Raw genomic sequence first — 15,223 nt, forward strand, 5'->3', positions numbered from 1 at the left:
AGCTGTCTGCAAGACAGATGGATCACACTGACTTCAAGAGATTTAGGGCTGTGCAAAGGTTGCCTCCCATCACCCCCCTCTAATGGCATCTTCCACAGAGTAAGCTTCTTCTCTGCCCTGGATAACGAGAGAACAAAGTAGTGGATAATAGTGGTACAGGAGTAGAGGGGGAGGGGTTTCTTATTTTTTAAGATTCTTCTTTCTATAGAGGAAAGGAAAATGAACCACAATCTTCTGAAGAATTAGAAACCTACAGCTTTCATAGAGGATAATTTGCAGGTTAACCGTGAAGCTGTCAGCTGCAGGGTATATGGGCAGAAGTATGACTTATAAAACTCACTGCAAAGGCAACAGAGAAGGAGAACTTAGGTATGGGTACTAAACACACACACTCATATGACCCTGGTTAAACTAATGTAGATAGGGTTATCATCAGAGGAGCTAAGCTGAGGCTGTAAACATGTTTCCCAGTCAAAAACTAAGAATTGGGCAGGCCTGAAGAGAAGACGTTTGAGTCCATGAAGACTATGCATTGCTGGTAGCTAGGCATGAGAACCATCCAGTGTCAAGCCAACCCAAGCTGGCCATCACTGCAACCCACTAAGGAGGAACAGGCAGCCTTTCTTGAGTAATTGGGAGCATCTCTTCAGGTAAGACTGCACGTTGTAATCAACAGACCTTAACCAAATCCTGCTTACTATCAATTACATCTGCCCTGTGTTCCATTTTTATTTAGATAGAGATTTCAACATAGAGGTTTGGGGGCTCCTTGTGGGCAGGAGGACCACTGTTGCCAGTTGAACTGCCCACCCCACTTCCACCAAATGGAATGTTAAGGTCCTATAGGCACTTTCCCTCCACCCTGAAAACATACAGATGATAGCGTCTAGGAGTGTGATCTTATTTGAAACTGAGTCTTTAAAGATGCATTGAGGTTCTGAAAAGGTCAGATTGGATCAGGGTGAGCTAGAATCCAATGGCTGGTATTTGGTAAGAGGGGAAATTTGCAAAGTGCTTCATGGGATATGTTCCATGAGAGAGAGCTAAGGCAGAGAGAGGTCAGGGCAATGGACCTGCAAACCAACAAATGCCAATGATGTCAGCAAACAATGTATGAAGATTTAAGGAAGGCCCTTTTGTAGGGCCTTCATAGAAAGCACTGCCCTACTCTGAACCTTGATTTCAAACCTCTACTTTCCAGAACTGTGAGGATATGGATTCCTACTATTTTAGGACATTCAATTTTCTGATATAGTGTGACAGCAACCCTGGGAAATCAATACACTGTCTCACATGAGCTGAGCACGAGTCAGCACAGCGTTACAGCTCTTCACATCTGAATCTGCACATGCCAAAAATAATCAGGAAATTTCTTGTCGGGATCGTGGAATCTGAATTTGTCCCAGAAAAGATGGCGACACTGAGCTCACGTTCCTTTATATCTTCAGTTAACTGACAGGTTTATAATCCCTAGGGATAAACTATGTCATGATGAAGGAAAGTCAGATCTGGTACCCTTGTGACCCTGGATCCTGAGATGGGGGTGACTCTGGATTGATTGTACTGGTGCGCCTAATTAACCATAGTTAGTTAGGTTAATCTAATTAACCAATACAAATGAAGAAGAGGAGTTAGAAGGTCTAGAGAGGTGTAAGGACAGAGAAAAGACTAGGTGGTGGATCATAAATAAGACGGGAGGACAGATTTAAGGTTAAACGCCAATCTCCATTAGAACCTAGATTAGTAGTCAGGTCAGTTGTGTCCACTAAAACCCATGCTGGGCTTGAAGCTCTGGATAATAATTCAGCATTGTTTTCAGCCAGCAAGTCAGTGGTATTGTTATAGCAGCAATTAAGTAACTAATACACAACAGCTTTCCAGTTAGCCTCTATCCTCACCCTGCCCATTTCCCTTACACCCTGAAGAATACCTACTGGAATTCCTGTCTGCCTCCGATGCCACTGAAACCTGTTCTCAGGTCTGAGAGTTCTGTGCTCTATCAGGCTATAGACAGACTTGCAGGCACACATCCATGAGAAAAAAAAAAATGTGTCTTGATAAAAGCCTTTCTGTTGCCATTCCTTCAAATGAGGCTTTAGCCAACAAAGGGACTACTTTGCAGTGAGAATACTGACAGAGAGCTAAGATAAGGCTAGCCCCTGAGAGGCCTGGATTTGATCAGCTGGAATATGATCCATGGGGTCCCAAATTACCTTTGAACGTTCTAAGCAGAACAGCTTTAATGAGGGACAGTTTTGATGGATCCCAAATGCTCCAAAAATGAAGATGTGTACCATACACTAATCTTTGCATTTACCCTTTACAACAACTCCCAGGGGCAAAAAATTTAATATTTGCTGAAAGTTGAAAATAAAACTAAAACTAAAGAAGGTAATGAATAAAACTGTCTTTGTGCACCTGTACATGCACAATCAGAGCTGCTTCTTCGAGTCTCCTGCCCCTTCTGAGTTCAGTGGGGGTAACTAGAGAAGACATACCCACCAAAGGCAGGGCCAGGGAAGACAGCTCAGTGTAGACCAAGGACCTTGCTAGGGAACACACTATGCATCTTAGCTATGACTAGAAGGGAATCAATAAATACTACGAGGAGAAAGACCAGCTATGGTGGAGACAGAGAATGTTGGCCCATTCATGGTCTTCCAGTGAGGAAGAAGAACGAGACTGAGAGAGAAAACGATGACTCAGAGAAGAAAGGAGCTCTGCTCTTCAAGTAACTGGAAGGAGAGGGCTTTTCTGAGACCTAAGACCTTGAAGTGACACCAGCACATATGCCACCTATCTGCAGTGTGGTTAAGCAAAGTCTCTCTCTCTCTCTCTCTCTCTCTCTCTCTCTCTCTCTCTCTCTCTCTCTCTCTCTAGTTCAAAGGAGAAGGAAGCTATGGTGTCATCCTCTTCCTCTACAGCCTGGTCCTCTCCAGAACATTTGAGAGGTAAATATTACAAACATCCCTGCAGGCATTGCCTACGGGTTTGGGATCACGGAGACGTGGACTCTTGGGTGGGAAAATGTCCTCATCCCAGATTTCATCCACTGCTATTCTTGGCACCATGGAAAGTATGAGGAAGAGAAGATGAAGCACTGATCTTCTGGGGTTCCACTCTGGGAAAGATAGCAAACATGCCCAGAAATGCTGGATAAAACCCAGGCAGCACCTGATATCTCGAAGTGTTATAAAGATAATGAGTCTTGGTGGACTGAAAAGGAAGGATCCTACAGTAAGCACAGGAAGTTTCATAAAAAAGGTAGGCCTTTTTTCTGGACTCTGAAAGAAATACAAGATTTTGAGAGTCAGACAAGGCATCGGAGCCCCTAGAAGAGAAGAAGACCTGAAACAGTGTTCTGAAAATTTGTCCTCTACAACAATCATATTGGTATGGGCTAGGCTGTTATTTGGTTAGTAAGTTTATTTAAATCAATCTGTATTTAAGTGTAGACCTGTTTCTAAACACTAGTGTTCAAATTTTTTAACTCATTTGCTCTGATAAAGATGTAGTTGCCACGCCTGCACAGGCCTGTAAACCTAGCCATTCAGGAGACTGAGTCAGGAGATGGCAAGTTCAAGGTCTGCCTGGGCTACAGGTGAGTTCAAGGTCAGACTGGGCTACTTACTATGATTTTAATTCAAAATAAGGAGTGAAGTGGGGGCTATTCAGCTGGCAAGAAGTGTCAGCAGGTAAAAGGTACTTGTCACCAAGCCTTCAGATCTGAGTGTAAGCCACAGAACCCAGAGTGTGAGAGAGAACAGATTTCCCACAAACATCTTCTGATTTCCATATGTGTGTTATAATTTTCTCAAAATAAGACTAGGGATACAGCTCAACAACAGAGCGTTTGACTGACATGTATAAGGCCTAAGGTGCAACTCTAAGTATAATGATCAAAACCATGTATTTAAGTAAATATGTCACTATAAACTCTGTATCTGTGTGTTTGTATATTTGTTTGTTTATGTATGTGTGTGTGTGTTGTATACACCACACACACACACACACACACACACACACACACACACACACACGCATGCATGCAAACACTATGCAAGCTCTACTACTGAGCTATAACACTCAGACCTTTAAAAAATGTCTCATTTTCATTTTTTGGGGAAATGTTCTTGCTAAATTGTCCATGTTGACCTCACCTTTGCTATTCTCCTGCGTTCACCTCCCATGTAGGTAGAATTATAGAGCACACTATGCCACCATGATTAGATATTAAAATATAAATGCTCAGATCTATAACACTGTCTCTTATGCCGTATTTTAAGACCACTATCCTCAGTTACATGTTAGCTCCAAATCTTTAGGTGTCACGTAGGAGGCATGCCCTCCATGCTCATGAATAATTTGACTCAGGAGCAAGGACAGTTTCCCTCTCAGTACACTTCACAGTTGACAACGGGAGTCACAGGCCATCTTATATGGTCAAGGCTTAGAGCCTCTAGTCTCCGCTCTTTAAGCCAAGAAAGGAAGTTGCAGCTACTCTGGTGTGTGCTTGATAAGTTTATTCAGGCCTGCTTCAAGCCAACACTCTCTGGTGTGTGGTCATGTGTCACTACGGTCAGCCAAACATCCGTCGGAGGATAAGCTAGCCACCTCAGTAGTGAGGCCAGCATCCACCCTGAGCACACACAGGGACTGTGCTGTATGGCCCGCCTGTGTCTTCGTCCTCCTTCCTTACCTCAGATCCCTTACCTCACCACCCAAAGCAGAGCTTCCCCATCACCCCTGCGCAAGCCCTAGTCCCATGAGATGTAGAAGCGTCGAGGACATGTGCGATGGGCTTGTTACTGATATAGTCCCTGATCTATCACTGTTGCCGGCCACATGCTGACAGTTCCCTCATTCTGCAGGCTTCAGAAGGACCTGGATACCACTACCACTCATCTCTTGCAATCTCAAGCTGGCCTTGTCTTGTGCAGGCAGGTAGGTGGGAAGACTTTGCATTTCTTTTGCAGATTCCCAATCAGGCTTGTTTTATAAGGAAGACCACTTTCTCCTCAAACAAAACCTGATCATGCTGTCTTTGAAAGAGAAATTGTGATTATGGTTTCCACTGCCCTCCTAAAATAACCCTGAAAGCCTGAGATCTCGGAAACAGAAGGTATCTTGCCAAAACTCCCTGATATCTGGCAGGAACAAATGGCATAAAACGTTTTATCTCTATGCTTCCTAACTTACAACAATGGAAGCCTCTATTAAAACAAATATAAAAGAATAAAAGCCAAGTGACTTCCTTCTACAAAATTCATCACATACATATGCTTTTCCAGAGCTCTGTTTGTATAGCTGCATACTGTTTAAATCAGTAAAACAAAAACAAAAGCAAAACAAGCATTTAAAATGATGTTATTGCCTTTTTGTGCTGAGGGTTGAATCTAGGTCCTTAGGCCTGATAGGCAAGTATTCTACCACTGAGCTACATCCCAACCATTTCTGTAATTTTTTAAAAGAAAGAAGTCTTCATTCCACTGCTACCTAATGTAAATATTAATGCAATATCAAATCTAGGCAGTTCTAAACTTGATTTTGACTGGGAGAGCAAGTCCAAATGTCTTCAACAGCTATGAGGAAGGAAGGTCTGAGGAAGCATTACATGGAGTCCTGACCCGCAGCGACATTGGCTACTTGCAGTGGAGTAAGAACGCGTCTGACAGTCACCAACTCTCACAGGTTAGTGTGGCTTGACTCTTAACTCTCTAACCAGAATGCAAGTATTTGGCCATTTTTAAAAGTTTCGTTATCGATTAAATCCTGAGCCTCTTTTCCCCTTTGGCACCATTGGTATACCTCCCTGAGTATCTCTGCCTTTGTCTCTGTCTCTGCCTGTCTGTCTCCCTCCCTATCTCTATCTCTGTGTCTCTGTCTCTGTGTGTCTCTCTGACACACACACTATACACACAGAGATACACTCAGGGTCTAAATGGAAACATCCAAGTCTGTGTTCTTCATACTGTATTTTACATATTTTAATGCCTACAAAGTATATATAAAATGAAAACCATGTGTGAAAACATTTACTGAAAAACGATTTTTGAAATACACAGATAGATGGAAGGTTCCTTTCGTGCCCCGGCAGTCACAGCCTCCTTCTCTGAAATATTACTAGCTAGAACCTATACCCCCAATCCTTTATTTTATGCAAATGAATGTGTATATTCTTCCTTTCACTGTACACTTTAAAAAATGTAGAATGGGGGTCCCATTTATGATATATCTGTCAAAAGATTTTCAGCTCAGGGGACAACCAACTTGTGATAGACAGAAAGCAAACAGTGTACAAGCAGAGAATAAGGGCCAGAAAGGGAGGGGGCAAACAGTTTCCCAAAACCCTGAACCAAAGACTCTTAGAGGTCTTCAACTGGACATGCAGGAGAGACAAGGCCAATTCAGCGGAAAGCAGCACTTCTCTGGAGTAACCTTGACACGTCCTGGAAGGCAGCTCCCTGTGATGGAGGCTCCCTTGCCTGTCCCTCCTAACCCTGGTGGCAAGCAAGGGCTCTGTTCCTGCTAGATACCCTTCATGTGTGCAGAATTTCTTACAAGGTGTGTTCAAATCTATAGCCTTGCCTGCCACTCTGCCTGTGTCTAGATACTATGCATGTTATAACCCAGTATCTCATCCATGCATCCTGATGACATCAAGAAAATAGCATCAGGCCATGGCAGGCTGCTAACTTTTACACACAAACGTGTTGTGAAAGTTTCCTCATTTTTCCTTAAGTGTATAATCCAGGTCCAACAGATGAAATGTGAGAAGTACCAAATAAACAAGAGAAATTAGCCAACTGCACTATCCAGTGGTCTGTCTTTTCAGAAACGCTTCCTTCTCTTTTCCTTCCTCATGTGTAATCCCATGTTATTCTCCTAGAATCTTTTTTTTGCATTTATCTTTATATGCTAATAAGAATCTGGCCATTAGTGAATTCAGTGGCTGCAAAGAACCCACTATATGAATACTAAACTTTGGAACATCCTATATTATGACAGATGGATTGTGAGCATAAAGTCCCTAATCACATTTTCTAGAAATTTAGGGGGACTACTTTGGACTTACTATTTGTGATAAATAAAACTCAGTAAGGGTTATTTTTATGTATCTTGCTTTTCTGGTAGCCGTACATAAATCACTGCGTGCCTATCATCTAAAATTCTGTATCTCTCAGAACTCAGCAACGTGCCAAGATCCTGTTTGGACAAATCTGGAAAAATAATGTAGATCAAGTCCCAAGGGGTGGAACATAAAAGTGACAATGACCTTAGTGCTTCATCTATGATTGCAAAGTTCTTTCACAATGTTGTAGGGTAGTTTATAAGCTGTCCCAGGCCCCTACATCACCTGTACTACTACTGATGCTTTTCCTTAAATCAACTCTATTTTAAGATTGTTTTTAACCTTTATCACAGTGATGATATAAACCAAGCAATTGTTCTTCCCTTGTATACAGTTAAATAGATAAATAAATGTTCATTTTAGAAGTTCCTTCCCATGCCACTAACCTCTGTGCCACAGTCCAGCAGTGGGCAACCCCTCCCTTGTTTGGAGGCCTTGCTTCAAAGGCAAGGTATCCTACAGTGATAGAAAACAACCCTACCTGGAAATCCACAGACATTGAGACCTCAGCACAGGCAAGACCTGCCCAGTCACTTAACCTGAGCTGGTGACCTCTCCTGACCTCGGAGCAAAAGGACCAGGATGAAGCAAACAGAATCCTGAATCTTAATCCCCACGGAAAGCTGAACTGGCTTTGTATGTAAAAGACTTGTGGCAAAAGACAAGGAGTCACGTTCTAATGCGTCAGTCGGCTAGTATCTGGGTCCAGGTACAAAAATGAGCCCTGTGTGGACCACACGTGGCACATGCTGATTATTCTAGAACAGTGGTTCTCAACCTTTCTAATACTACCAGCCTTTACTACAGTTCCTGATGTTGTGGCGACTCCCAACCATACACTTTTTTGTTGTGGTGGTGGTTGCTACTTCATAAGTATAATTTCACTACTGTTCTGAATCATAATGTAAACATCTGTGTTTTCCACTGCTCTAAAATGTACCCTGTGAGAGGATCGTTTGACCATCCTCCCCTCAAGGGGTCATGACCCACAGGTTGAGAATCACTGTTGTTTAATATCACAAATAATAAATGCTGGTTAGCTATGACATCAACCTGGCTGCATACTAAACCCACTCAGAATGCTCTGGGAGCTCTCCATGCCTAAGACATCTCCAGACACCCCCAACTGCATCATCTGGTTAAACAGAGCTGCACGTTAAGTTTTTAACCAGAGTCACTGCCTTTTCACTTTAGACTGGGGTCCTAAAAATGAAAGGCCATTTTGGCTCCCAAATAGTCTTACTTTATCTGCAGAATACCAGATGGTTGACCTTAAATTTTACAGGTAATCCTAATGGCCAGCAAGGGCTAGAAACCTCTGTCCCAAGTAAGCCTTCTCAGCTTTGGACACTGTGAAGACTTGTCAATCAATAGTTGTGGGGCAATGTTACAGGCTGCAAGCTCTTGGGCAAGAACCCACAAGATGCAAGATGCCCTACCACCAGCAAGACAATTCAAAGCATTTGCAAACATTTCCAAATGTCCCTCTTGGGAGCTGAGGGCAAAATTGTCCCTAGGCGAAAATTACTATTCTAAAGGAAGGATGAAATTAAATAAACTCTGTTGGCTCTGTGATTAAACCCAAAGTACAAGGAACTAAAGGAACCAGTTATTTCAACCGAAGCTACAAGAAGAGGCATATCCTTGTCTGATCGGTGCTGATGAGGTGGACAGTCTTTTGTTCCCTTGTGACATTTGCGAGGTTTTGGGGAACAAGCTGCAGGCTTTATCTGAGGCTAAAACCGAACAGGTGTTTGCAAAGCAGCTGCTAAGCTGCTCTGAAGAAAAGGACCTGCATCAGCATTGGAGAAAATGCCACCACGAAGGGGCGGGGCACACCAGAGTCAGAGTCAAGGATTCACAGGAACCCCTCACTAAACCAAGCTCTAAAGAAAATTACCTGCAGAGCCTAAAATATCCTCTAATGGGAAGAGGATGTTTGCAAGGAACTTAAAGGCAGTTGAGAGTCCACAGCACATGTGGAAAAACGAGAGCTTTCCTGCTAGGAAGAGGACATCATGTGGGAAACCGCAGGGGCATCATCCAAAGGCTTGCTTGCCAATTGGAAGTAGGGCAGAGGCTAGAGACTGCCTGGGGTCACTTTAAAAATCTACATAGAAATCAAATCTAAAATGCTTCCAGCTTTTGGGAAAGTGACTAATGTGGCTTTTCATCCTCCTTTCTTGGACTCAGAGTTCTCTCTCCAGGGAGATGTCTATGAACGTGCCCTCGGTGAAAATTGCCAGAAATTGTACACTAATGGCTTGAAACCCCGAGGACGTTTCTGTCATGCACTCAGAGTTCAGGTTTTTTTTTTTTAAACGTATTATGGAGCAGCTACAGGCAGACATTTGTCTTACTTAAGCTTCTGAAATGTGGATATATAAAATACACACATACACAGTGGATTTCATCTGAATTTTTTTTTTAACTCTTTCCATATCATCCTGCGCATAGGACAAAAGCAATTCTCAGCGCATGCAGCACTGACTTAATTTTGCACTCACACGTGCATGTGCGTCTTTCACTACTCGTGACAGGTGGCAGTTACAGTTAGACTTCACTCGCTGTGCTGCTGACAGCTGTGGGCAGAGGGCACCTACCTTCACCAGACTCCCTACCAGCAATGGATACTAGCAACGATGTCTCATTCCACTAACAACTCAAAGAGACAATCTTAAATGCAGTTTGTTGCTTGGCCATTCCGTTAACAGCCAGAGTCTTGACTAGTTACATGTCAGAGAAGGGCTTTGAGTCCTGTTCTAGCTAGACTCAAAGCTCAGTCTCTGCTATGCCATGTCGGTCATTTTCCAATAAATTATAAGTATATAAATACTGTTCTTGGAATTATATGCTGTAATTAGTGCTTTAAAATCAATTATAAATGCAAATTGATCTAACACAACTCTTAGTATTTGCTATGGATGCACTGTTGGCGGTCTTGAACATTTAGACAATGGCAAGGATTGTTTGTTTTGTTTTGTTTTGTTTTGTTTTGTTTTGTTTGAGAGAGGGTTTCTCTGTGTAGCCCTGGCTGTCCTGAAACTCTATAGACTAGGCTGGCCTAGAACTCAGATATCTGCCTGCCTCTGCCTCCCAAGTACTGGGATTAAAGGTGTGTGCCACCACTGCCCGGGCAGGGATTTTTCTTTTTTGAGACAGGGTTTTATTGTGTAGCTCTGGATGTCCTGGAACTCACTTTGTAGACCAGGTTGGCCCCCAAATCACACAGATTTGCTTGCCTCTGCTTCCTGAATACTGGAATTAAAGATACGCTCCATCACCGCCCAGCATAGAGTTTTGATGTGTGACATTTATTAAAACTAAAGAAAGCTGTTATGAACTTATGTTGATACAAATCACAGTACTTGGTTGGATGCTTTCTAAAGGATCTGCCCCCATTCAGCTCCTAGAAAGGCAGAGTATGTCTGTCAGGTATCCACACTTACTAGGATAAGCTTAATGGTGCCTAGAGATGTGCTGTACCAGTATCATTGGCTGACGGCAGTGGACTCTGAAGTCAAATGTTTCACAGCATCCTACCCTGGCATGGAAACACCTCGCAGAGCAGATCCTTGCTTGAGAATGAGAAGGTTTCAGAATAGTGTTCCACATGCTGCTGGCTTGGAGAGGCTCCACAGCCAGAGCCCTTCCTTTCAGCCCCAAGGCATGGGAACACTGTGTGAGACCCATAGACACGCTATACAACACGCTCAGGGCCTCTTCCGGGCCCTACCCAGGGTGGGTGCAATAGATTTGAATAGTTTGCATACACTGATGAGAAGAACCTAAGAGAAAAATGGTTTCTAAGTTTAGAAGGCAACGTGCGTGCCACCCGAGAGCTGGGTTCTGTGACTACGGTAAACCCATTCCATAGCTCTGCCTTTGTCTTCCCCAAGCCAATCTTTTCTTACTCTGTGATAAAACTGCAGAGATTGCAAAAACCACACATCTTTCTGTCCCAATGTCACAGCTCAGTGGGTGAGCTTTAAAAAGGAAGAAAAGATGGTGTTCTCATCGGATGACACGGCAAGCCCCCTAGAGCCTAGCAGACTGACAGTGCCTGCGGGAAGCAGCCAGCTACCCATGAGGCGAGGCACTATTTTGAAGCCTCCCTGTTACTTTTCTATTTGAAGGTACAGGTTTGAATGTGAGGCTCCAATACCTAAGTGAGAACATAAAGCAGTTTGAGTCTAACACCATCTGGAAAGCCTTAGGAGATGCGCGTTATCGTCACACCTGCCAGTGGGAAGAAAAATCAACTCCGATTTTTCGAAGGGAATGAAGTCATTTAGGTCTCGCCAGAATCGTTCCCACAGCAGCCCTGGCAGCGCCGGCTTCCATCCCAGTGGTACCCTCTGCTCTCTTTACACCTTCCCTTTGGAGACGCTGATGAGAAGAAACCCAACTTTGAAAATACCTAATGAAGCGGCGCTCGCTACACTCTGCCACTAAGTCACCAAGGTGACACCGCCCGCAAGCACGATCCAATTTGTCTTTACAACATACCTGCAAACCCTGCCAGAGAAGTTACATTAACTGCGTGTTCCAGGTGACAGAGAGGAAAGCCACACCATTTACAGCGCTGGAATTGTCACCAGGGCTCAATGAAGAAAGCGCCACGTGTCTCCACCTTTCCCCGACTCTCATTACCAGCCTGGGGCCCTGGGACTTGCAATATTACGGTCATTATGCAAACGCACTTTCTAGGCACTGTGTACCAATGGCCCAGGAAAGAAAATCTACAGTGACTCAATATTTGACTGTGTCCTTCTTTCCTGTCCTTACCATTTTACACTGGCTTAGGGAAAGGTTTATGTTACAGAGGTTGCCATTGCTTCGGGTAATACTGAAACAACTGGAGCTTATCCACAATACATGAACCTAAGAAGAAAGGTATTTTATTTATAGTACCACTGGATCACAATTTAATTTCCTTTTTACCATGGCAACGTGCACAAGTTCAGAATTGGTGGAATCTCACCAATAAAATATATTTAGACTCCTGCAAAGGAGGGGGGCAGCTGGTAAACCATGTCTATCTAAAAACTATTAAAAGACTTAAGCTGGGACATGGTCAGGTGGCCACACAGTGTGCCGAAAGGGGGGACAGGAGTTGGGGTAAAAGCTGACAGGACTCAACCAAAAGGTGCTTTGTTTTATTTTTTACAGGATTTACTGTGTTCACACTTGAGGGTCACACCTTTGCCTCACGCCAGGTTCAGCCACCAGTCCTCAGTAATACAGTTAAAAGAGCTAACTTAACAGTGGACAACATGAAAGAGAGATTTATTCAGTGGTCACCTTGGAAGGAGAGCCAGAGAGATCCAGCAACTGCCCTAAGCCCATCTTTGGGTCCTGAAATGAGATCAAAGTTTAAATAGTGGGCCAAGGATGTGCACTTCTCAATGGTCTTGGGCAACGGGTGGTCCTGTCTGCCATCTGCCCATCACTATCTGAGCTCCAGTCTTATCCTGTAAGGTGGTCAGAAGGACAAGTTGTTAGAAATACTTGAAACCTCTATCTAGGAGTTCAATTTCCCTCTTGGCTGGGGCCTTTTCTTTCTCCCAGCATGAGATTCTTGGGGAACATCCCGTTTGTTTAGGGTTCATTGTTTTAGTAGTCTGATAGTCACAGAGAGAGGCGCAAATGTCTCTTTAGAAGATCTTCATTTCTGCCTGACCGGTTACATTACTTTAAACCAGCTGTTTTCTCAGTGGTAATCTTCAGGCTCAGCTCCTGACTTGTTACCCAAAGTGCCACGAGAGAGTCATGCAGGGATCCACCACAATCTCTCCAGGGAGAAAACACTGCCTGCTCAGTGTGAAATCTGGTCACTGTGCCATTCAGAAGTGATGCAGTAGCTTTGAGTTCAGGAAAGACAGCAGTTGACTTGCTGCAAGAGACAGGCTAGGGTGTCAGCACCAGGGGGTGCATGCATGGGGGCCAGTAGAACTTTGTTCATTTTTACAAATGTTCTATGAAAAATACTTTATAGGTATATATTATCCATATACCTATATGTGCATATTATCCCTCCATCAAGAATTTACAAGGATTTTCATTGATTTTAAATCAATCATAAAATCTACTTGAATGCCAATGGCATGACGCTTTATCACAAACAGCATTTAATCTCCTAGTTTCTTTATCCCGTTTTTCAAAGATTAATAATTACGTTTCAGTTGAATATTATGATACATGCTAACAATCTCTAACTCTAAGATATGGGGCAAGTCTACACTAGCTACATGAAAAGAGAAACAGCCCCTTTATGTCAGGTTGACATAAAACTAGCCAGCACACAAGGAACAAGCAGCATTTAGAAGTAACTTGGGGAGGAATGGACTTATATGGATTTCACTTTCACCCCAGAGTTCATCACCAAAGGATCTTGGGATAGGAACTCAAGCAGAGCAGGAACCTGGAGGCAGGAGCTGATGTGGAGGCCATGGAGGGGTGCTGCTTACTGGCTTGCTCCCTATGGCTTGTTCAGCCTGCTTCCTTATAGAACCCAGAAAAATATGCAAGGGTATATACTTACTTTCACTATCCAAAAACATATGTCCTTGGAAACTTTTTAAAGATATTTTGATTGATTCCACTGGAGGAAGGTTAACCTACTAGAGGCCACATGCTTAAAGAAAATTGACTGTCCCTCCCTGCAGAAGCCATTAGCTGTCAATGGCTGCTCAGTTAGGGGCAAGGGCTCCTGAGCCCCTCCCTGCTGTAACGTTGACTAGCTTGATCTGTAGCGTATCTTTTCTAGGCAATGGTCACTCCTTTGAGTTCGTTCGTTCGTGCAGTAGTGCCGTCACGTCAGGAGACACAGGTTCAGTGGAGCCCTCCCTGACCTCTGGCTCTGCTTCCCAGAAGGCCCCTGAGCCTTGGGAGGGGATGTGACACAGATGGCCCACTTAAGGCTGAGCATTCCAGTGACACTTACTTTCTGCACTTTGATAAGTTGTGCGTATTTGCATTAACCATTGTCCCCTGCAGGAAGAAAGCTCTCTGGTGCCGTCTGAGAGCTGTACATGTCTGTGAGGATAGAGATATGACTTTAGATGACAGTTTGTCCATTTAACAAAATAATAGCATTTGGTTGACTCCAGAGCTTTCCACCTCCCAACCAAATGTCTTTGGCTGGTTTTAAAGTACCAAGCATGTGTTTCCTCCTGCGGAGCAGGCCTTAAATCCTATTAAAAAGTGGTTACTTAATCCTATCACAATCATGCTGCTATTATATTCATGAGATATCTTGCCACATGGGTCATTATTGAAGTGCACAGGTTCAAATCTCAGTAAAAATGTTAATGACTCCCACACCTCACCAGAAGCCTAGATAATACCTCTCAATTCTACAAAAGCTAACCACCAAGGAGAAAGCTTTCTTGTCAGTTCTAACTTGATTTTTTTTAATGTCCTATGACCAAAGTATGTAGTGTCATCAAGAAATAGGCTCTTACCCTCAAGTTCTAGTGGGTTTCCAAGAGTAACTGTAATAGCATACATACATATGGATATATACTATAAAATGGGTTTCCATATGGAGTTTTTCAAACATCCTTGGTCATTCCTCACCTACCTCCTCCTCCACCCTACTCTTGAATCTCTCTCCCCATCCATATCTGCCTCTCCACGACTCCTCCTGTCGGCTTCATACTGCCTTTGGTCTCTTTCTTTCCCCTCTTCCTTTGCCTTTCTAGTTTCCTGGATTCTACATGTACTCCAAGTTTCCTCAATAATCTTGAATGGAAAGTTTCTCAGAAATAGTAATATTGTTGTGTCACAAGTATATAGTCAGTTCCCAAATATTTCCTTGGAGGTCTGGAATGCCAGTCTACCCAGATCCCAACTTAAACCCCTGAAAGAGTTGTTCTCAAGAACGCTGAAACATTCTCCCAATACCCCTTTCATGTCTGAAGCCCAGTAATGGCTATAATCCTTTGTCATAACTTTGGTTTCTAATCTGAACTGCCTCTGTAGCCCCTGGAAACTCATCCATCCCCACACACAAAGACCTGATGATGCTTAATCAACTTAGACAAGACCTTTGAACTGTTAATGAGGCTAAGACTTTGCCATATCATG

At 43.4% G+C, this 15,223-nt stretch overlaps 1 protein-coding gene across 1 annotated transcript in view; it reads left to right on the top strand.

Annotated features, from left to right (window-relative positions):
* Positions 1-15,223, top strand: part of Mindy4b (MINDY family member 4B) — a 32,324-nt gene that overhangs the window by 13,455 nt on the left and 3,646 nt on the right. The window contains exons 8-10 of the mRNA XM_052178728.1: positions 2,881-2,951; positions 4,872-4,944; positions 5,530-5,691. Coding sequence (XP_052034688.1) covers positions 2,881-2,951; positions 4,872-4,944; positions 5,530-5,691 — 306 coding nt within the window. The remainder of the gene's footprint in view (positions 1-2,880; positions 2,952-4,871; positions 4,945-5,529; positions 5,692-15,223) is intronic.

The sequence above is a fragment of the Apodemus sylvaticus genome, chromosome 4 (assembly GCF_947179515.1).
Source record: "Apodemus sylvaticus chromosome 4, mApoSyl1.1, whole genome shotgun sequence".
NCBI lineage: Eukaryota > Metazoa > Chordata > Mammalia > Rodentia > Muridae > Apodemus > Apodemus sylvaticus.